Genomic DNA, 23,865 nt, shown 5'->3' with positions numbered 1-23,865 from the left:
ACAGACGCTGGGGCTGGAATGGCTGGCCTGGTTCAGAGCACCGCGGCGCCAGGGCAGTCAGCCTGAGGGGCTGGGGCAGGGGTGAGCATAGGGTATTTAACCCTAGAAAAGGCTTTGGTATTTGCTCTGGTTGCATTGCAAAATAGGTTTTGAACACAGATGCAATCTGATTTTAGAAAAGGGAGAGGTGGGGCACCTTGGTCCCTCCCACCTATCACTGTCCCAGATACAAAACCTTTCCTAACAGCATCTACACAGAAATAGCAAATGAGCCGAGTAGGGCTGTAGGAGAAATGGGAAGAGCCTGGAGCCCCTGAATTGGATAAAGGGCGGGGAAGGGACAGAGGCAGAGTGGTCTTGATCATTGGAAGTCTCGTTTTCCAGAGACTTTGCTGACTGAATCTTCTAGAGCTCTTAGGCTTGTGAAAACAGAACCCTTTCCTTTAGAAGCTTGTATATCAAGAATGTTGTTTCCTTAGCAAAGACTGATCTGTTTTATCCTGATCAGTAGATTACTGCAGTAAGTAAAAGCCTTTCCTGCTTCTTTACTATTCACTGCATCTTTGAAATAAACAGCTGAAATTTTTCTTACCTAAAACGTCCTGAAATGTTGAATTGTATTGCGCCTTGGCGCTGGCGCCTTTCTGGGACAGCCATGCCTGCAGAGCGCAAAGAGGAACTTTTCTTCCCTGGAAAAACCCACCTTTCTCACACTGACAGTGTTTTAACTACTCTTTTTTTCAACTACAGGTAACCGGTTTTCCCTTCTGGTCCAGGCGGCATCCGGCTGATGAGCAGGGTGGAGAGGCCACCGGGGCCGGAGGGGGCGCAGGCGCAGACCTGCGAATCAGAGGATGATGATATGGCCCAAGGCGATTTAGGGTATGGCCTCGGAAGAATGCCCGGCAGTGCTTATGAAGGGCAAATTTCACCTTTATTTACATCTAGAAAAAGATCAGATGAAAGGAACTTTAGCCCTCTCCCATTTCCAGGAAAGGGGGAAGAAAGAAGTGGCGCCATTTTTCAATATTCCAGGACTAAGATCTTGGAAGCTGCACGCCTTGAAGGGTCCAGAATCTCCCATCCCAGACAACTGAGCAGCCAGGGTGAGAATGCCTGGTGTCCTCTCTGTCCTCCTCCTCCTCCCCCACTGTGAATTTTGGTGCTTCCACCCTTCCAACACATCAAAATAGGTCACCAGAGTGGATTTTAGAAATTTATCTATCTTCACTTCTCAAGATTGGTGATGGTTCAAAAGTAATTAATTGATCAAATTAATTTTTTAATTACTTACTAAGTAATTCTTAGTAAAATTAATTACTAAGAATTGTTCAAATTGTGAAGTACACTAGTTATTCCGTATTCATACATAGTGATACCGGTACATAATTACCTACCGTGCTTTTTTGATGATGTAGTGGTATATTTCATTTATTCTTTTTTTTTTAAAGGTTTTATTTAATTTTAGAGAGGGGAAGGAAGGGAGAAAAAGAAACATCAATGTGCTATTGCTTCTCAAGCGCCCCCTACTGGGGACCTGGCCTGCAACCCAGACATCTGCCCTGCCTGGGAATTGAACCAGCAACCCTTTGGTTCACAGGTTGGCGCTCAATCCACTGAGCCACACCAGTGAGGGCTGTTCTTTGTTTCTTATTCAACAAATATATATTGGGTACCTATTAGGTGCGTGGGATAGCTCTAAGCTCTGGGAATAACATCATTGAAAAAAATAGTCAAAGGCCCTAATGTCACGGAGTTTACATCGTAGTATAGGAGACAGAAAATAAACCTACATATCGGCAGCTGTACAACATCAGTCAGTGGTAAGTGAAGGGATAGTGAGTGACTGGGGAAGCTGGGGCACCACTATATTAGGCAAGGGTCAGGGAAGCCTCTGGAAGGAGGTGACATTTGAGCACCCCACGCCTGGTGCTTTTCTGGGGAGGGAGTGTTAGTGGCAGAACACGCAGACTTCTGGTTATCTTGTGGGTGTTATGAAATTCTCAAAAATTATCAAAACAAAATTAATCTATTTATTATAACTAAAAACAAGTTTCCCATACATTAAGGGAAGAATACAATTCAGAAGCATACTGTGATAGAATGACACAGCTCCAGAGGGACTGGGAGGCGCGGCTGAGTGCAGGCTGTGCTGTGGCACAGCTCTGTGTGGCTGAGTCTTTTGTAATCGACGTTGTAAAACATCCCCCACCAAAGCGGAACAAACACAAATTAGAACAACACAAAAATAATGTAAGAAACCTGGTTTCAGATTTATGGTTTCAAACAACATGTTCTAGCTGGGGATCTATTCCCATCCCTCAAAACTCCTTCTTGAAATTAGGGTGGGATTATTGAAACATTTTTCTTCCAAGTCCTTAGAGAATACACACTGTTTTGCAAGGAAGATGCTGAAAACTGAACATGATGCTAAAATGCCTTTGTAAAAACATGGGGAAACCACTGGGATGGAAATAAGATGTAATAGTGACAGAATGAGCTTTTGTTTTGTTGTGTTACGCACTTTTGTCTTTTTATCAAAGTTGACCTGATCCTAGGTAAGAATACTGTGCAAATTTCTTAATAGGTAATCTCTAAATTACCAGAAATGTAATGGTTTAAAACAACACAAATTATTATCCTACAGTTAGGTAGGTCAAAAGTCATAAGCAGGTTTCACGGGGCTGCAGTCCGGGTGCCAACGGGGCATTCCTCCTGGAGGCCGCGGGAGAGAACCCATTCCTTTGCCTGTCCAGCTGCTAGTGGCCGCCTGTGGCCCCCTCCCTCTGTCATTAACGCCAGCACTGGCTAGTTGGGTCTTCCTCATGCTGCGTCAATCTGACACTGACTCTTCTGCCTCCACTTTCATTTTAAGAACCCTGTGAATACCTTGGACCCACCTGGCTAATCCAGGATAATCTTCCATCTCCAAGAACTAATTTAATCCCATCTGTAAGGTCCTTGGTGCCACGTATTCACAGGTCATGGGGATTAAGATGTGGACGTCGTCGGGGGCCATTATTCTGCCTACCACAAGTATTAATAAAACAGAACTTGTTGTCAATACAAATGTCACTTTTGTCCCTCTTTGAAACCCTGTATCATTAGAGTAAACACATGATTTAGGTTTGCCTTCGATACTGTCATGCTGATGAAAGTTCAAAATAGCAAAGAAAAAAATTGTTTTGAGAAAATTTTAATATCCTTCAAAATATTCTAAGTTTTTTCTTCATTTACTTCTTTTCCTTTGCTTATAATATACCACTTTAATGTTTTTCTATTGCCACGGAGACCACAGTGAACATGAAGCTCCTAGAGAGCTCAGTTTAATGTCTCAGTTGATCACATTAAAGAGAAAATAACTGAAGTTACAGGAGATTTCTAGTCATTCTCTTTGGGAAAAAATTAAATTCAGGTTATTTCTTAGCTATTCATATCACTATATTGATTACACTTAAGCCAAACACCAAAACTTATTTATTCCACTCACCAACATTCATGTTTGTGTGTGTGTGTGTGTGTGTGTTTGTATGTAACTAACCAATTTATTAACAAGTTTTATTTTAGAGTCCTTTTTAAAAGTCTTTTTATTCAAAGTGTGTGTATCTTCATTTGTGAAATATTTTAAACTACCTATTTTTGTCATTATTTGGATTATTACAATTCTTTTCTCTTTGCAATTTGGGGGAAATTTATATTTGATAATTTGTAAACATGTCTTTATTTAAAGAAAATATGTGGTTTTTTTCCTAATAGATCCTAATTCAGAATTATCAAGTGTAGAATTAAAGCAACGTCTTGATGAAACATTAGAGGTAGGTACTCTAGCTAATATAAAAGTTCTCTTGTGAATAGAAGTCCACTGGTAGATATTTTGTTTAAGTAATACTAAAATTGTATGGAAGGCAAATGTTGGCTTTACCGGTATTCCGGATGAGCAACAGGGTAAACAAATGGGCTGCCCACCTCAGTTTGTATCCTCGGCATGTCTCAAAAAGGTGTTTATGTAAACATGCCCCCCAGTTCTCCTTTTGCCCCTAATCCTTACTTCTCTAAAATCCCGGGGAAATAGTTACCACTTCCTTCCATCTGTTTCCCCTGTAAATATGTCTCCCCTATAAACAAGTCAAGAAAGAACCTGACTTAATTTAACCTCTTTGAGGTCAGAAGGCCAGAAAGTAGCCCAGGTGGTCCAGCCTGTTGGGAGTATGTGTTTCTGTGAGGGGTGCCCCTCCAGTGGGAAACAGGAAGCCCATCTTAGTGTACGTCTGTGACTCTTTGGAAGCTGCTGTAATGAAGTACCACACATTGTGGGTTTAAAACAACAGAGATTTATTCTCTCTGTTCTGGAGGCTAGAAGTCTGAAATCGAGGTGTCGGTGGGCCGTATTCCCTGAGAGGTCTTGAGGAGAGTTCTTTGCCTCTCCCAGCCTCTGGTAGTTGTTCCCGACAGCCCTAGTCCTTGGCATCCCTTGGCTTGTGGCTGCATCACTGCAGTCTCTGTTGTCATATGGCCTTCTCTGTGTGTCTGTGTCCAAGTTTTTCTCCTTTTAATAAGAACACCAGTCATTGAATTGGGGTTTACCTTAATCCAGTCTGATCTCATTTTAATTTGATTACATCTGCAAAGACCCTGTTGCCAAATAAGATCACATTCACAGTACCAGGAGGTAGAACTTGAGCATTTCTTTTGGGGGGACACAGTTTAACCCGTAACTACTGGAGCTGTGTGAATGATTATGTGGCCTAAGAGTTTTTTGTTTTTGTTTTTGTTTTTTTCAAATCCTTAGCTGTGTGGCCTAGGTGGGTAAAAGCAAAAGATTTGGGCTTTGAGTTACAAATAGCACCTGATAGTAAGGCTCTCAATTTTGGCCTGTCTGGCCACTTACAGAGTCTGTAGGACTTTCCAACCACATTTATAAGGTCAAAGTGCTTTGAGTCAAACTGTATTTTGAGCTTAAATGTAGACTCTTCATCAAATTGATCATTTGGGGTTGCACATCTTGCAGATAAAAAGACTAATTTCATTTCTTTCCTCAGGAGGTAGAAATTTTAAAAACTGAGCTTGAGGCATCCCAAAGACAACTTGAAGCTAAAGAGGAAGCACTGAAAATTCTTCAAAGCATGGTAAGAAGTTGTTTTAAAACTTCCATCACTTTCGCATTCCAATACTAAGTGGTATGGTTTTAGCTTTTAAAACAAAAGCAGCAATGCTTGATATAATTCAGTTTCTTTTTGAGGTTTAAATTTTCTAACAGCTTTACTGAGGTATAATTTGCATGCTATAAAATTCACTCATTTTAAGCATGCAGTTCACTTTTACTAAACTTAAGAGTTGCGCAACCATCACCCCAATAATTTTAGAATATTTTCAGCACCCCAAAAGGAACCTCATACACCTTAGCAGTCACTCCCCAATGTCATCCCTAATCTACTTACTTTCTTATAGATTTGCCTTTTCTATTTAGTATAGATAGAATCATACAATATGTGTCAGGATTCTTTTAGTTAGCATGTTTCTGAGGTTCAAGCATGGTGTTGCATGTGGCAGTACTTCCTTCCTTTTAATTGCCAACTCATATTCCATTATATAGATACAGCACATTTTGTTTAACTACTTACCAGTGGATGGGCATTTAGGTTTCCACTTTTTGGCCATTATGAATAATGGTACTGTGAATGTTTTTGTACAAGTCTTTGTATGGAAAATCCTTTCATGCATTCTCACCTTCATTGGGAAAGACCCAAACCAAGATCTTCTGACTTTTGAACGATCAAACACGCCACAAAATAATGGTCTCTGTGGAAATTCTCATCTCAAATTAATTTTCTATTGCTTTAATATAAAAATGTGAACTTCAGCACTGTCCAGTGTAGCTCAGTGGGTTATTGTCATCTTGTGCACCGAAAGGTAACAGTTTTAAAAAAATACATGTATTTATTAATTTGAGAGAGAGCGAAACATCATTTGGTTGCCTCTCCTTTGGGCCCGACCAGAAATTGAACCTGCAACCTTTTGATGTACAGGAGGACAATCCAAGTAACCGAGCCACCTGGCCAGGGCTCGAAGGTTTGATTCCCGGTCAGGACATATACCCAGGTTGCTGGTTTGGTCCCCAGGGGTGCATGAGGGAGGCAACCTATAGATGTTTTTCTCTCACATTGATTTCTCTTCTCTTTTCTCTTCCCTTCCCTTCCCTCTCCCTTCCCCTTCCTCCCTTCCTTCTTCTCTCTCTCTCATTAATAAATGTACCCTCGAGTGAGGATAAAAAAAAAAAGTGAACGTTTTGTGCATATAGGAGTAATTGGAAATTTAATTTATACTGATATGATTTTTATTTTTCTTAGGCAATATTTGGCAAAGCCACAAGTCATACCCAGGTGCTACTTCAAAAAACTGTGGAACAAAAGAGATCCTTGGAGAAGGTATTTGCATTTTTAGCTTAGACTTGTTTAATCCAAAAAGCTTTCAAACAGAATTTCCTTAAAGGCCACCTCACTAACGGATATGTCATTTGCACATACCTCTGCTAGGTGTGCTTCAACTTTATACGGTTCCTTCCCTTTTGGAGCTTGTACTCCAAAACAGGTTGTCAAATGGGCAAAGAGTTACGGTTTCCTTTATTTCCCCATTTTAAGGTAGGGGAGGCCTGCCAAGTTGATACCTCCTATTTTTCTTCTCTTCTTCCTCTGCTTCCAGAGCCTCCCCTTTCAGACCACCTCATCTTCACTGAAAAGGTAGTTAGGAATTGCCTTCAAAGGTCACGTGCCTCCTGTGCCTGTTGTGCCCTCCCTTGGTGGGACAGCCCTGGCTCAGACTTCCAGTGTATTTTGCTTGTGGAGCCTGCACAGGTTGAGGGTAGGGATAATGAGACACGTAGGTTTGGACCAGCACACTTTTAAGTTAAACAACTTGTAATTTCTCTTACAATAAGGAAGTTTAGGCAAAGCTCTTTTGAGTGCTTAAGCGGCATGTTATATGGGTTTACAAATGTCATAGACTCTTTCTGAGCAATGATTAGTGTTTTTTTCCTCTTTAACCTATTTCTATGAAATGATTAGATGATTTATTTCAGCTATTCCCAATGTCCTGAAGTGATTTTGTAAAGTTTTCCATGAAAGTGCTATTTTCTTCCTATAGGAAATAAATGCCTTGCAGTGGAAAATAGAATTTGACCAGAATAGATTTAAAAATATAGAGGAATCTTGGACCCAAAAGTTTGACAGGTTTGTATATTATTATTCCATAGTTTTTCTTTGGAAATCTTTCAGGTGTGTGTAATTGAAATGTAGCTTAGGCTTCCTCTGTCTTTGAGCTAACAGTAAATATTATAAAACTCTTATTGCTTATCCACTTGCCAGCTCCATATCTTTGTTGGTTCTAATTTTATTTTTAAAAATATATAATATAAACTGGATTTTCTTTAAGTTCATTGATTATCCTGCTACAGTTGTCCCATTTTTTCCTCCCCTTTAGCCCCCTCCACCGTGCCCCCCCCCCCCAGCATTCCCCACTTAGTCCGTGGGTCGTACATAGAAGTTCTTTGGCGTCTCCATTTCCTATACTATTCTTAACCTTCCCCTGTCTATTTTGTACCTGCCATTTATGCTTCTTATTCCTTGTACCTTTTCTCCCATTCTCCTCCCTCCTTCTCGCCACTGATAACCCTCTACATGATCTCCATTTCTGTGATTCTTTTCCTGTCTTAGTTGTTTGCTTAGTTTTTGGTTTTGTTTTTTATGCTCACTTGTTGATAGTTGTGAGTTTGTTGTCATGTATTTTCAAATACAGTGTAAGAGTCATTGTTTTCCAAGTTATTTTAGCATTGATGCTGTTTTTTCAAACAAAATCTTTTGAGCAACTCTTTCATTAGTGTGATTTTTAATAACTTTAATTTTAACAAATACTTTTTATAAGATCAGTCATTGAGAAATTTATTTGATACCTTGGTTATAGATGGCTTTATTACTTAAATTTTTAATTTATTATTTCTTAACTTCTAATTTGAGATAACTGTTTTACAAAAAACTTTTAAGAACAATACAATGAAATTCTCACATAACTTTCACTAAGATTGTTGAAATTTTTGTCCTTTATCATTCTTTCTCTTTGTAGTTGAATATGTAGATAAAGATAGAATTTTTTCTGAACCATAAGAGTAAGTCACAGGGACATTCTCTTTAAAAACCATAACATAATTATAAAAACCAACACTGTTTATTAATCTGTAGGCCTTATTTATATTTGCCAATTATCCTAATAATGCCCTATAGCAAAAGAGAGGAAAAAAATGTCGCCTGTTTAGGATCCAATACAGAATCACTCATTGCATGTGGTTGTCAAGTCTAAACTTTAGTGTCCTTTTATATGAAACAATTCCTCAGTGTTTCTTTGTCTTTTATCACCTTGATAGTTTTTGAGAGGATAGGCCAGGTATTTCTGTAGAGTGACCCACAGTGGGCATGTCTTGTTTCTGGATCAAATTCAGGCCATGCATTTTGGGCAGGATAACCCCTGAAGCAAGGTTGTATTCTCAGCGCAAAATATCAGGAGGCATGAGATGTTGCTTTGTCCCATTCCCAGGATGTGAATCTTGATCACTTGGTGTAGGTGTGGCATCTGTCCTCATTCTACACTGCAGTCACAATTTCCCCCTTGTAAATAATGAGCATTTTGTGGGGAGATACTTTGAAATTATGTAAATCTATTGTTACTCATCAGACTTTCACCCACTAGTTTTTACATCCACTGATTATTCTGCCTGAAGAAATTATTACTGCGATGGTTGCCAAATGGCAATTTTTGAATTCCATCATTCCTTCTACAAGTATTGACATCTTACTGTAAGAAAGAAATTTTCTTTTTCTCATTTGGTTTTTTGTTTGTTTATATGAATATGAGCTCATGGATTCTTGTATTATTCAGCGTGTTAGAACTATTACTATCATAATTTCTTTTGATGCCTAAAATTTTACAACTGTAGTCAATGGGAGTGCCATCAAACTTGCTTCAGTGGCTTTTTGACACTTTCCTATCATTCCTTTAGCACTTTCTTGCTTTCTGGTACAAGATATTCAAGTTCGGAATACCCACAGTATTAGGCATTGCTTTGATCCTTTTAGTGGGGAATGGTGTTTGGAAATCAAGATCTGAGCACTGGGTAAGCTCATTGCTACTGGGGAGTCAGTGATTGAACGTCCTCTCAAGGAACGGAGCTGGAAAATACACACACACACACACACACACACTCTCTCTCTCTCTCTCTCTTTCTCTCTCTCTCTCTCTCTGTCATCTCTCTGTCATCTATCTAGCATCTGTCTATCTGCCTATCATCATCTATCTATCTAGTATCTCTCATCTGTCAATCTATTAAAAACCTTGAGTTCATACCCATATTTCCAATTCTAGGCTACCACCAAGGAGATCTTTTTAGCTTTGTCCTTTCCACATTTATAACTCCCACAGTGAGAAACCTGGCTCCTATTACTCAATATATTTACTTATTTTTCCCACATAGACAATAGAAAGTAGCCTTAGAATTTCTGTACATGCCATTGCAAAATCAAACCTACCAACCAGAGTTCAATACTTGTATATAGTTTTCTTTTCAGCCTGAGGGTGTTAAAAATCCTGTGTTCAAAAGTTACTTGATAGTTTCTTCTTTTTTCTCTGTAATATTGTTAATGCTATTCATTTAAGATCAATTTGTTACAGTTTGTATGCTGTTTTAGAGTTGTTTTCACCATGCTGTTGATTTACTTATTTTTTTTGTTAATCCTTACCTGAGAAAATGGTTATGATTTTAGAGAGAGAGGAAGGGGGAGGGGAGGGAGTGAGAGAAGGAAAGAGAGATAAACATTGATGTGAGAGAGAAACATCTATCAGTTGCCTCCTGTACATGCCCCAACTGGGCATCGAACCTGCCACCTAGGTATATGCCCTGACCAGGAATCAAACCCACAACCTTTTGGTGTATGAGATGATGTTCCAGCCAACTGAGCCACCTGGCTAGGGATATTTTATTTATTTTTGACTTTGTAAAACAATAACATGCTTTCAAAAGTCAGAGTCGTCAGAAGGGTATATTCAGAGAGGTGCCATTCTCTCCCCCATTCCCACCCCCTGGTCCTTCATTCCCCTCCCCATCTGCAGATGACCAGTCTTAGTATTCTCTGATTTATCCTTCCTGTGTTTCTGTTTGCACAAACGGGCAGATATTTATGTTTTCTTATTTTCCCTTCTTTCTTGCACAAAAGACAATTTACTGTAAATATTCTTTTGCACTTTGGTTTTCCTATTTAATAATATATCCTGGAAATCACTCCCTTGTGTGGATGTGCCATACACTCTGCAATCAACCATTCTCCTATATATCGGCACTTAGATTGTTTCCGGTATTTTGCGAGTATATACAATATGGTAATAAATAACCTTGATGTATATACATTGTGTTGTTGGAGATGTATTTTTTAAGGGTGAATTCTTAGAAGTAGAATTGCTGCGTCAGAAGGTGAATGCATACATTGATGTATTAGATGTTGCCAAATTCCTCTCTGTAAGTCTTCTAGCACTTTGCATTCCTACCAGCAGCACAAGTGCCTGTTTCCATACAGTCTCCTCAAGAGAATATATTATATGTTTTAATGTTTGATAGTGTTCTTTACCTAATTTGTTGATAGATTGCCTTTTCAGGTACTTGTCAATTAAGCAGAGGAGGCAGGGGATACTTATTATGAGGTCTGCACAAAAATAGTTAACCAGATAGCGAAGTTAATGCATTTGACTGAGTAGTTATTTTTTTAAATTACAGTTTATATAGTAATTTATAAAGTAATTTAAGTGAATCTAATAAAATGTTTGTGAGCATTTGAAGAATGTCCTCATAACCTTAGAGGTCATCAGAATTCATTTTGAAACTCATCTGAAGTTCTTAAAAAGTGGTTGTACTTACAAAGGTGCCTTCTTCCTCAGGAGCTACACATCTTGTGTTAGAACTGGATTTCATGTTGTATTAATTTGTTAATCGTGGAAACAGAATGCCTGAGATTTACGTTTAGTTTTAATTGGGAAGCATTAACTTCATGACCACTGTTTTAATGATCTGCTCACAGTCCTGAGCACAGCATATAACATTTTGCCCAAACATCGCTACAAAATGTCTTGACAAATATTTTATATAGTCACAGAATGACCAGAAGGTCTGTCTGCTGGTTTTAATTACAAAAAAATTTTGCATCTTGGCTGGTGTGACTCAGTGGATTGAGCCGCTGGACTGGAACTGAAAGGTCGCCACTCTGAATCCCAGTCAGGGCACATGCCTGGGTTGTGGCCAGTCCCCAGTTTGGGGTGTGTGAGAGGCAACCAATCCATGTTTCTCTTGCGCAACAATGTTTCTCTCCCTCTCTTTCTCCCTCCCTTCCTCCCTCTTAAAAAAATAAATAAATAAAAATCTTTAAATTAAAAAATTATATTTAAGATTTTGTGCTCTAATTATGGGGTTAAAATATTCGTAGTTAAGTACAAAGTGCTTATGTTTGGTTATTTGGAGGGTACTTTTTTCCAGGCTAAACTGTGAAAATGCAGTCCTCAAAGAAACTTTGAAACTAAAAACAGAAGAAATTAAAATGCTGAAGTCTGAAAATGCACGTAAGTAAAGAATGGTATTTTGATGATTCTTTAAAAATATTACATTGAAAGATTCATTTTATATAGAGTGTCATATGCTTAGAACACATACCGATAGAGACAAAGTGCTAGTATTTCCAAGTAATATATTTTAAGGATAATAGAAGAAATGTATCATTTAGGTTTTTTTAAATTTAAAATCTATTTTAGGTGAAATTCACACAACAAAATTACCATTTAAAAATGAACAATTCAGCCCTGCCTAGGTAGCAGTTGATTAGAGCATAGTCCCAATACACCAAGGTTATGGGTTTGATCCCCAGTCAGGGCACATACAAAAATCAACCAATGAATGCATGACTGAGTGGAATGACAAATTGATATTTCCCTCTCCCCCTCTCCTCTGTCCTCTATCTCTCTAAATCAGTAAATTTTAAAAAGTAAACAATTCAATTGGTAGTTATAAAATAGTCACAGGAAAGTAAGTAAAGCATAGGAAATATAGTCAATAGCATTGTAATAACTATGTATGGTACTAGTTGGGATATTGGAAATATCATGGGGGACATTATATAGGGTATGATTGTCTAACCACTAAGCTACACACCCAAAACCAATATATAATTTTAAAAAAACTTTAAAAAAATGAACAACTCATACCATTCACAATGTTGTGCAACCATCTAGTTCTATAACATTTCCATTAGTCCAAAACAAAACTTGAGACCTATTCCTCCTTTATCATTTAGTTTTCATACTCAATGTGAAACAAAATGGTACAGTACCTGATATTTGAGGAACCTGAATATAGATATATAGTTTATTGAGACACTAGTAGGAAAAGTTTATAATTGTGTATTTAACATTATTTTCCTTAAAAGTGTCTTCTGTGACTTTATTCCTAATACAATTATTCTTAATTTTTCAAGATATTATTTGACTCATTAGGAATTTGAAATGTGAAATTTTTTACACATGCAGTTGACCCTTGAACAACACCAGCGTGTTGGGGCATCGACCCCTGTGCAGTCAAAAAATCTGCATAAAACTTTGGACCCCCTAACACTTAAATCGCCCCTCTGTGTCTATGGGAGATCGGTCCCAGACCCCACCGCTAGGGACACCAAGTACATGAATGCTCAGATCCCCCATATACAATGGCATAGAATAATGCATACAATCAGCCCTCTGCCTCCACGGCTTCCCAGCCATGGGTTGAAAACTGTATTTCATTCCAAGTTTGGTTGAATCAGCACATGGGAAATCTGGGAAAAAGGAGGGCCCACTGTATATTTATTGAAAAAAAAATCACATATAAGTGGACCTGTGCAGTTCAAACCCGTGTTGTTAAAGGGTCAGGGGTATACATGTGTATACACCCCCCCCCCATATATAATAAACCACTTTATGACAAAAATTAATAAAAGAATATTATTTGATCCTATTAACCAATGCCACCCCATTAAATTTAATAAAAACTTTAAGCCCCGGCTGGTGTGACTCAGTGGACTGAGTGCCGGCCTGTGAATCAAAAGGTCACCGGCCTGATTCCCGGTCAGGGCACATGCCTGGGCTGCAGGCCAGGTGCCCAGTTGGGGGCATCCAATTGATGTTTCTCTCTTTCTTCCTCCCTTCCCCTCTCTCTAAAAATAAATAAAAATAAAATCTTTTAAAAACTTCAAAACATATTTAAAAAATTGAAAAGAATACTAAAGTATTTAAGGATGATAAAGTGATACCAACTTTTAATGAGATTTGGAGATGTTGATTTTCCCTTCTGAGCAAAAACTATTTTAAAGTGGTGGTTTGAAAGGGACAAAATGAGCTCTAAATCCGGTCATGGGCCTGAGGGAGGCACCATACAGAGTGTGGCTGAGTGAGTTGCGGCAATGTCCCGTGTGAGAATTGCACACGCATGGTGCTTCTTGATACCGGTGATTTGAGCAGATGGAAGTTTCTCCTCTATGAGGTTAGTTCTCCAGACAGAAGCTGCTCATAACCACAACCCCTCCCCTTCCTCCCTACCACTCCACCCTGCAAGAAGAAGGAAAAGGTTATTGTTTCCTGCTCTCCAGTAGATAGCTGAGCCCTTGTTCTAAATGGTTTGAGAAAACTGTCAATAGAAAACTCTTACAGAGTTTGGATTGCTGGTACATTGGACATAATACAACATATGAGATCCCATCTTCTGGTTGTCTCACTAGCTACAAAGTCTCTGAATAATTTGCCTTTGTATGTTTTCTCTTTGAAAATGATAAAAATTTTCCAAGAGCAAATGAAGACCAGACTTTCACTGCAAAGTTATTTCCAGTTAGAAGTAATAACATTTTAGATACCCACTATTCTATCAGATTTTCTGAATGGGGCCAAATTTTGTGGGCAATGCATGTTGTATATGCATTGCTTATAAGAAATGAGTATAGACACTGATGTAACAAGATTAGGTGAGGCTAGAGTTAGCCCTCAAAACTAATGCTTTCTTGTATGGCCCTTCCTAGGTTTGAATCAACAGTATCTGGAAGCCCTTGCGATGCTTGATGTCAAACAGCAGAAGATGGTTCAGGAAACCACATGCAATGATAAAAGTGACTTTGCAGAGGTTTCAGGTCTTGAGGTAGGTAAGCGGGTATGAAAGCTTAGCAGGATGGAAATTTTCTACTTTCCTTTCCACCATCACCATCTGTTACATGTTCTAGGACAGCCCCATACTTAGCAATTTGAGACTGAGAGGCCCATGGATTGCCCAGGTCAGTTCCTGTCCTACTGGTACCGTACCTCTCCAGCTTGACATTCTTGGACATTAAGGGATATACTAGTCACCTCCTTCCTTTTATTCTTTGTTTCTATAGTTTTAGCAGAAGTTATGTTAGTAAGGTCTCGCATTACATAATCATAGACTTTTTTTTTTTAATGAGTGGACAGATGATTGTTTTTCTCACTGACATTAAAATTCAGTGATTTCTGAAAGGCAACTCTCCTTGACAGGAGCAGGCCGGGATGAGTGCTGGCCAGGGGCCAGGTGCAGAGTCACAGGAAGTCCACGCCGTGCATGTTAGTACTTGCTTCACTAGGTCACGGTCCTCCTGCCCAGGACTCAGAACTATGCGAAACTCGTGCCAGGTTAAAGGTGAAGGTGGAGAGTGAAAAGAAAGAAGATGGAATTCCATTAATTTTTTGTTCCAAGTAACAACATTCTTTCCTCATTTGCATGTAATTAATCTTCACTTGGATCCTGAGACCCTGGCCTCAGCTTTCTTGCATTTCTGTTTTCCTCTCCAGTTTCTTTGAATCAGATGCTGGACTAGAAATGTGCATGGGTATGTGTGGGTGTGCCCCTGCATTTGTGTCCAGCCAAGCTGTGCAACACTTAGTAACGGACAGTGCTTTTGGATTTAAAGCTCACAGTCCTTGGAGCCTGCCTTTGTCTTGGTCCTGGAGGGAGCCCCTGTTCCTGCGCCCAAATGGCAGCGTCTGCTCAGAAGATGCTTCTCCAGCTCAAACAAGAGGTAAGAGGAAATGCTTCTCCAGCTCAAACAAAACTTTGGTTTTGTTTCTCTATTAATAGTAGAATAAATGGAATTATCTGCAATGACTAGCTTCATTTTAGTAGCCATTGGTGATGGAACTTACACTTAATTTTATATAATAGCATTAACTTATAAACTGTGTTTTATTTATTTCATGATTCCGGAATACAAATAGTACTTGACACAACATTGTAGACACACAACGTTGTTTGCCTAAGATTATAGTTAATATTTCCTAAATTCTATTTCTTTTGTTTGTACAGGGCTGTAAAATCACTATATATTAGAGTAGTGATTTCCAACCAGTGTGCTGCAAGAATTTTTAAATTTAGTCAGGGACACTGACCTCTTTTCCCTTAGATTGTCAAATAAAAAATGACAACAGCCAACACAACAATAGCCATCCAGTGTGAAAGAATTAAAATCATACCTATTTTTGTTAGGTTTGCAAAAAATTATTTTTTGCTGTGTCACAGAATTTGAGTAATTAGTTTGTATGTGCCATGAAATCAAAAAGGTTGAAAATTGCTGTATTAGAGGAAAATGTGCACTTATGCTTAAAATTACTAGGATCCTCAATACTGATTAATGGGTCATTAAACATGAAGCTTATTAGAAAAGCAGCAAGGTACCGTGGAAGGAATTTTTGTACTAGCAAGACTTAGGTTTGAATGTTAGATCCATCGCTTTCAATAACTAGTTTGGAGGGTTGTAAAAAATGGAGGAAGCAGACATATGTTTAGCAATGCCCAGCATTTAATCAAATGATAGCTGCCATTGTAATTAGGCTTTAATAACAAATACAGTGCATGGACCATAATTTTAAAAATGCTTTACCTTTACTGAAGGTATGGTATTTAAAGTCTTCAGACTATATAGAAAAGCTAACAGCTAAACATTAACAATTCACTAGGAATAGCATAAAATTATATAGATCAGAGTCAGGGTCAACTATATATAGGGGGTATTGGAAAGATGATATTCAAAATTATTTTCAGTGTTATTGTCTGCAATAGCCAACCCAAGGCAGTACTAAAATGCAGGCTCTGGTATCCCCCCTTCTTCCTAGTTGGGAAGAACACACACAGGGCCTGTCTAGGAGAATGGGGTCCAAGAGTTGAATTAACAGAGAATTGAGGGCACTACAAAGGAAATGTCTGGTATTCTAGTTCAGAGTGGGCCATTGCTGCAAAGGAGAACTGGCAAGGATTAAGGCAGATAAAATAGACCAAAGACAGACCGCAGACCCGTGCTAGGCAGGGAGATTGCATTTGCTAATCTGATTTAGCATTCAGGCAAGAATTATTCTGATTTTCCTCTGACATCCCTCAAACTTTCTTTCAAAACCAGCTGGATCTTTTGCAGAAGAGTAAAGAAGAAGCATACATAATGGCAGATGCATTCAGAATTGCATTTGAGCAACAATTAATGAGGAAAAATGACCAGGCACTAAGATTGACACAAATGGATAAAATGTGTAAAAAAGAAACAAAATGGATAAACTGGAAGCAAGTTAAAGAGGATGGTAAATATGAACTATTATGGCAATAAATCACGTGTAATTTCAGTTATTTTTGGTTATAATTTGATTAAGCACATTTAATACAATGGGTAACATAATTGAAATTTTGCATAGGGTTGTGATTTATTTTAAAATTTAGTCTCCATAGGAAGAAAGGTGTCATTGGATGTTACACATGCAGATAAGCTATTAGGAGCAACAAAACCATAAAATAACAGGAGAATCCTTTTTAGAACTCTCCTAGTTCATTGAAGCAAGACCATATTTAGTGGAGGAAAGAGTAAGTGCACTAGATGATTATGGGAAAACTACCAGGAGGGAAGAAATACTGAAAATGACAGTGAAACTCCACATTAAATATATCTATCTAATTAAACTTTCTTGACATGTGTGACTTTGGAGGAGACATTTTGGGGTAGAGGAAATAAGTTGGACAAATTAATAAAATATTCTTCTAATAAATAAAACAGAAGTTAAGGCTTAGGTTCACAAGCCTATCAAAGTTCATGGCCATATTTAAGTATTACTGTATTAGAGTAAACAGAATATATGAAAATGACATGAGAGAATTAAATTACAATTGAAGTAGGTGATCCAATATCTACAAATTAGCTGTTTTAAAAGAAAATTTAGTTTCTCTAAAAGGTCAGCATCAGTTTTCATTTATCGATATTGTTCAGAATTCATATTGCTTCTGTTTAAAATTTTAATTTGAAACCATTTATCAGTCAAGAAAGATTAAAGTGAAGTTTATAAGAAATTTGAATGTTTTAGTACTGAAATTCTGATGACTGATTTCCAAATATTTTCTAATATGTTAATATCCATAATCCTCAGTCCAATATATCTCATTTTAAGATGAACTTGAGGACTAGTAAGCACCTTGTAATATTAAGTATGAAACCTTAAATAGTAGATAACAATTTTGTTTGAAATTTTTCTTTTCAAATAGTACTTATTAGCAATAGTATATGGTCTAGTGTTGCAAATTTTAGATTAACTAAACTTTATTCATCCCTTTGCTGAAATGGTGAGAAGGGACAATAAGAATAGTAGTAAATAAGAACTATGAACATAGGTTAAAAAAAGATTATACAAGCTATATACTTAGAGTGTTCATCAGGTGGAAGTCCAGGCAAAAAAGGGAAATCTGTTCTTCAACTCTCACTCTTAAAGAGGCATTCCCCATCGTCCTGAAATTCTAAAAGTTTTTGTGACATGAGACTTACAGAGGCCATTAAGCTAATATGATGGCTAAGTCCTCAACAGTAATTTATGGTAAATACAAAATCAATATTTATATGACTGTCTTCTATAATAATTCCTTGACAAAAACTTAAGGTGTAACTTCAATGTCCAACTCAAGGAAGGTGATCTTGCCAGGGAAATAGTCCATGCATTTAGCCTTTCAGGAATCAGTAGGAAACATTTAAGAATATCTAGTTCCACATGGATAACAAATGTGTAGGTGATCTTCCTGAGGCATCTCTTCTGTCAGCTGCACCCTTGATAGCAGCCAGAGTGCAAATGTTTCAAAGGCGAACCCTTTGCCAACAACCTCGGTGTTCTGTGTTGTTAACAGAAGGCAAATCCATTTGGACATCTATCTATCTTGTTTTGATGGAATGTAGGGAAAAGAGTGATGAGAGAAAGAAAAGGAGGGAAAAGACATGATTAAAGTAATCTGATGAAAGCTTATCACATTCTGTCGCCTTCATAGGGGGCCCCCAGGTATGCGTGAAGGCTGGCCAGAAGGATAGTACTATGCAGGTGCAAACGGGGTTTTTAAGAGGTACATTTGTATTCATTTGAACGTTTGAGTTTGTACTCATTTTATTTCCCAGAATTCCTGCCTTTCTTGGCTAGGGATAAAACTCAGGGACTTTTCCATAGAAAATGATTTGAGAGGTATAGCTCCCAATCTTGGTTTTCTGTTAAGGTACTGAGAAACTTAGAAGAGAATTTAAAGAATTGATTCATTCTGAAAAGCCTTTACAAGTCCTTAAAAGCTTCAGTAACTCTTGACTGTGAGCTTCTTAGTGACAAGATTTTGATTCATTTTACTAGTATATTCCCAATAATCTGAACCAGTACAGGATGATTATTACAGTTCATTTTCTTATGTGTGATTAACACTTAAGCCATCCACTTTTCTTCTTGAATGGCATCTTAGACAAGTTCTGAGTTATAGTTTATGAGCCTAGTTTCTTTTTAAAACTGAAAATAGAGGCAGTTTGTCCACTTCTCAGAGTTGCCAAGCGCATCTCTTGCCTGGTGTTTGTTTCCGTTTTGCCACAGTTGCTTGCGGAAGAGGTCAGATGTGAACCCGAGTCACTGCGTTTTATCTGCTCTCTGTTCTCCGTTTACAAAGCATTTCAAAAGTAATCTTGAAATTTTCATTGTATAAATCTACAAATTTTGTACCTTGTATTACAAATTGTTTCCTTTCTATGGAAGAAGCAGAGCATTAGTGTACACTTTTCAGGATGTGGACTTTCAACATTGTCAGTACCTGGGCTAGATGCTTTCATGGATTTTTGGGGGTACAGGGGGGGTAGTCATTACTACTTTAACCATTTTTAAGTAACATTAAGCACATTCACATTGTTGTGTAACCATCACCACTATCCATTTCCAGAACTCTTTCATCTCAAACAGAAACTCTGTACCCAGTAACCGCTAACTGCCTGCTCTTCTCCAGCGGCAGATGCTCTGTGGTTTAATGGCACAGCGACCCTGAGGCAGAAGCACTGATGCTCTAATTCTAGAGCTTAGGAAATGAAGCTCAGAGCGCTCGTCCAAGGGCATGCAATTAGTTAAGTGACTAAATGAGGATTCAAGTCCAGGTCTTTCTGACTCTGAAGCAGAGTTTGCATGGTTCAGGGGCCACTGGCTTGTAGACATTTTGTTGGGTCTTCACAGTATTCTCCAATAATGTGGGCAAGTGGCTGACATTTAAAATTGGACAATATCAAATACAAATCTGGATTGCTGGCTCCTCTGGAAGACTTAGATGATCTGGTCGCATGGGCTGCATTCCCTTCCGGGGGCAGCCATTGTGAGCTGAGCAGCAGCAACAGACAGGATGTGACAGAAGGGCAGGGCGTTGCTCTGGCTTCTTGCCGCGACCCTGGCCTTGCGTTTATCATCCTGGCTCTAAAGACTGTGCTCTTCCCGCCCCACTGTGCCACCTGACTCAGCTGTGCTCACGGTTACTTGAGAAGGACAGCCTCCTGACTGAGGAATGTAGTAGCCCTGGTTCATACCTCTTTTCACAGGGAAGTTCTACACCCGTGAGTGTCCTTTTTATGTCTCAGCTGGCTTTTCACATTCTATTTTAGGATTGCTATCACAAAGGACTAAGAAGACCTTAGGGCAGAAACTGATGCGGATGCTCCCTTCAGAAAACAGTTCTAAGAGGACTGAAGACCAGGACAATCCTCGGGAAGTCTTTAAGATGCTAATAGATTTGGTTGGTATCTTCACTTTCTTTTTGATTGTGGTTAAGCGAATGTTTGCTTCCTATTAATTCTACTCTGCCACTCTACACTTGCCTTTTATGCCCTTTCCCCAGACCCTCCGCCAGAGTTACAGCCTTCAACTCCTTAAACTCTCAGCGTGCTCTTTCCACTTCCCCATCCCTGTTCTTCCTGCGCAAGTTTAAAGCTCCACCTCTGAAAAATGGCCGCTTCCCATAATTAACTCCAGGCATCTATGTCTTCTGCACTTAAATACATAGTTCAAGACAGGGCCTTCTCTTTACTCAGGAATTTTTAAGGTGTTCATCCACTTCCTCTCACAATATATCCTTTAAGCATTACCACAAGCTTGAAATCAGCCCTTTTATCCTCATTTCACAGATGACTGGGGTAAGAGACTCACATTATATGAACATACTTATCTATACGAGAGTGTTAAAGTTATTTATTTGCATATAAATATATAAAAACAATTTTATATATAAGTAACTTCAACATTCTTTTACAGAGATAAGTACAGGTTGATTTTATATATTTATATATATACACACACACATATATATATTTCTGCCACCCCTTTGGATGACAAAATTTTCAGTAGTAGTTTTCTATTCTTTAAAAAATATCCTAAATAACATAGAGCATAATGCTTGGGAATTGGTGGACACCTAATTAATTTATTCATATTGATTGACCTGATAGATTAGAGAATGAACATTTTGATAAAATACTTCTCACTATAGCTCTGTATTATTATTTACTGACTAACTGGCATTTTTAAAAAATTTATGTGCATGCAGCTGAATGATAAAGAAGAAGCTTTGGCTCATCAAAGAAAAGTTAGTTACATGCTTGCTCGGGCGTTGGAAGATAAAGCCACTGGCTCAAAAGGGAATAAAGGAAAAAATCCCACAAAAGACAGTTTTCCATTAAAACTCCCCCAGCAGAAAACTACAGAATTCTCTGTTTTGCGTGATTCTGTACCTTCAAGTGTTCGAATTTTGAATTCTGTGGGCTGTATCTGTTCAATCCAGCATCTTCATACAGGTCAAAATCGCACAAGAACTCTGAAAAGATCCCATTCTTTGCCATCAAATATCATGTTTTGAAGACAACCCAGTTGAAATTAGAACCGAGAACTGTTTGTATCAAGAGACTTTGAAAAAAGATTGCGTAAACATTGCTACATCTTCAGAAGCTGTATGTTTTCTGGTTATTTCTAGATTTTAGAAGGCAGCTTAAATACTCAAATGTTTTCTACAAGAATTTATTAGTACTCTGTGTAGACTATTTTATTTATAAAATACATTACTATATTTTATAAAATTTTCAGTATTTACCAACAATTTAAAAACAAAAATATTATTGTATTGGGTTGGCCAAAAAGTTTTTTTTCCCTGTTAGATGGCTCTAGTAGTGCTTAGTTGTTTTTAACTTCATTTGAAACAATTTTGTTAGATTGTATTGTGACAGCTGTCATATCAGTGTGCATTAAAAAAAACCTATCAAAATTGGTGAATTTTTATGTAGCCATTTTAATATTGAAGATGGAAGAAAATCCATCACATTTTTGACATATTATGCTTTATTATTTCAAGAAAGGTAAAATTGCAACAGAAATGCAGAACAAGATTTGTACAGTGTATGTAGGAGGTACTGTGACTGATGGTTAAAAGTGGTTTGTGACGTTTCCTGCAGGAGATTTGTAACTGGACAATACTCCACAGTCTGTTAGACCAGTTGAAATTGATAGTGAGCAAACTGAGACATAAATTGAAAACAATCATGCTATATAACACGGGAGATAGCAGACATACTCAAAATAGCCAAATCAATAAAGTTATTAGTGAAAGTGAAAAATTTGTCTTTTTATTTTATGGAGAAAAACCAAATGAACTTTTGGCCAACCCAATATTTTGAGAAAAACAAAAATTATTTAACTATTTAGATTGACTGTGGGGATCTTTGGCTCAAGCACCAATACAATGTAAATGAATGCTCTAAGAAATAACAATGCCTAGGAGTGAATGTAATTTTTTAAATACACTTATCTTGTTTTATTTGTTTTTCAGGATTTTTCATTTGTCACATAAAGTTTAAAATATTTTCCTTAAGTTAATCTTAATTAAAAGATACTACGGCCCTAGCTGGTGTCGCTTAGTGGATTGAGCACTGGCCTGTGAAACAAAGGGTCACTGGTTCGATTCCCAGTGTAGGGCACATGCAGGCCAGTTGCAGGCCAGGTCCCCAGCCAGGGGGCTCATGAAATGCAACCACACATTGATGTTTCTCTCCCTCTCTTTCTCCCTCACTTCCCCTCTCTAAAAATAAATAAATAAAATGTTTTAAAAAAAAAGTTACTATGGTGGTACTTTGGTAGAAGTATATTCAAAGTCATAGCTAGTTCTCTTCATAGTTTTCTCTTTTCTTACAAAGTGTTGACATTGTGTAGCCAGATCTACACAGAATTGTGATACTAAGACCAGTTTGAATTAACTTCTTGGTTTTGATGCTAAATTTTAGACCATTTAATTTGTTTTCATAAATATTACATCATAATAATATCTTAATACCTTTTGGGAATATTGCTAAATTTGTATCACTACAATTATGTTGAAAGAAATGTATTACATTGTCAGCAATTATAATAAAACTTATCTAATTATGATCTGTGATGAAAAGCTATATGGCTACACTAAATACTACTTACATAGGTAATAGTAGAGTATACAGTTACTATATAAACAAATTACAGTTGTGTTAAACGGAGAGCATTTAATTGGCATTACTAAATAATAAAAGCTGAAAACTGGGCAAATATATTTTTAAAAAAGGGGGAATGATGAAGAGCTATTGTTATCAGACATTAAAATGTATTGCCCTATCCTGGCTGGCATGGCTCAGTGGATTGAGTGCCGGCCTGCAGACCAAAAGGTTGCTGGTTTGATTCCTGGTCAGGGCACATGCCTAGGTTGTAGGCCAGGTCCCTAGTTGGGGGTGTGCAAGAGGCAAATGATCAGTGTATCTTCTGCACAGTTTTTCTCTCTCTTCTTCCCTCCCTTCCCCTCTCTCTAAAAAGAAGTAAAATTTATTTTTTAAAAAATTGTCCTGATAATTTAAAGGTCCATTATTTAAAGCAGTGTGGTACCAGCAGGTCAATGGAATAGGAAAAAAAGGCCATACACAGATCTTGTATATATGAGAATTTCCTATAAAATAAAAGGTAAGGGCCCTGGCCAGATCGTCAGTTGGTTGCAGCATTGTTCTGATACACCAAGGTTGTGGGTTTGATCCTTGGTCAGGGCACATAGAAGAAACCACCAATGTAGGTATAAAGTGGGACAACAAATTAATGTTTCTTTCTCCCTCTAAAATCAATAAAAAATAGAAGGCACGGAAAGGAAGGATCTGGGATTAGGATTATCTAATATTAAAATTAGAAGTGTAAAAATATTTCAAATTACAAAAACTAGAAAGGTTCTTTTTAAATGTGTGTATATGTATGTATCTATATAAAACAAATTCATGTAACACTCCAATTGGTAGGTGGACAAAGATAGATTATGTGAGTGGTAGAGATGATGAGGTAAACCAGCTACTTTAATGCAGTGTTGATGAGTGTGTATTTGAAACCCTGTATTCAGTTTTTGGGGGTCTCTACTCAGAAGTGAAATTGCTAGATTATATGGTAATTCCATTTTTAATTTTTTGA

The 23,865-nt window shown here is 37.8% G+C and overlaps 1 protein-coding gene across 1 annotated transcript in view; it reads left to right on the top strand.

Moving 5' to 3' along the window:
• CCDC125 (coiled-coil domain containing 125) overlaps window positions 1-22,165 on the top strand; it is a 30,146-nt gene extending 7,981 nt beyond the window's left edge. The window contains exons 2-12 of the mRNA XM_054578456.1: window positions 751-1,106; window positions 3,757-3,815; window positions 5,040-5,126; window positions 6,348-6,425; window positions 7,141-7,226; window positions 11,564-11,646; window positions 14,124-14,239; window positions 15,024-15,131; window positions 16,503-16,677; window positions 20,016-20,146; window positions 20,954-22,165. Of these exons, the coding sequence (XP_054434431.1) occupies window positions 791-1,106; window positions 3,757-3,815; window positions 5,040-5,126; window positions 6,348-6,425; window positions 7,141-7,226; window positions 11,564-11,646; window positions 14,124-14,239; window positions 15,024-15,131; window positions 16,503-16,677; window positions 20,016-20,146; window positions 20,954-21,262 (1,548 nt within the window). The 5' untranslated portion in view covers window positions 751-790 and the 3' untranslated portion in view covers window positions 21,263-22,165. The remainder of the gene's footprint in view (window positions 1-750; window positions 1,107-3,756; window positions 3,816-5,039; window positions 5,127-6,347; window positions 6,426-7,140; window positions 7,227-11,563; window positions 11,647-14,123; window positions 14,240-15,023; window positions 15,132-16,502; window positions 16,678-20,015; window positions 20,147-20,953) is intronic.
• Window positions 22,166-23,865: the final 1,700 nt, after the last annotated feature.

This window comes from Pteronotus mesoamericanus, unplaced genomic scaffold, assembly GCF_021234165.1.
Source record: "Pteronotus mesoamericanus isolate MK-2021 breed Mesoamerican mustached bat unplaced genomic scaffold, CSHL_Meso_final contig_50, whole genome shotgun sequence".
NCBI classification, from domain to species: Eukaryota; Metazoa; Chordata; class Mammalia; order Chiroptera; family Mormoopidae; genus Pteronotus; species Pteronotus mesoamericanus.
The sequence above is the reverse complement of the archived record's forward strand: the minus strand, read 5'-3'. Positions and strand labels throughout refer to the sequence as shown.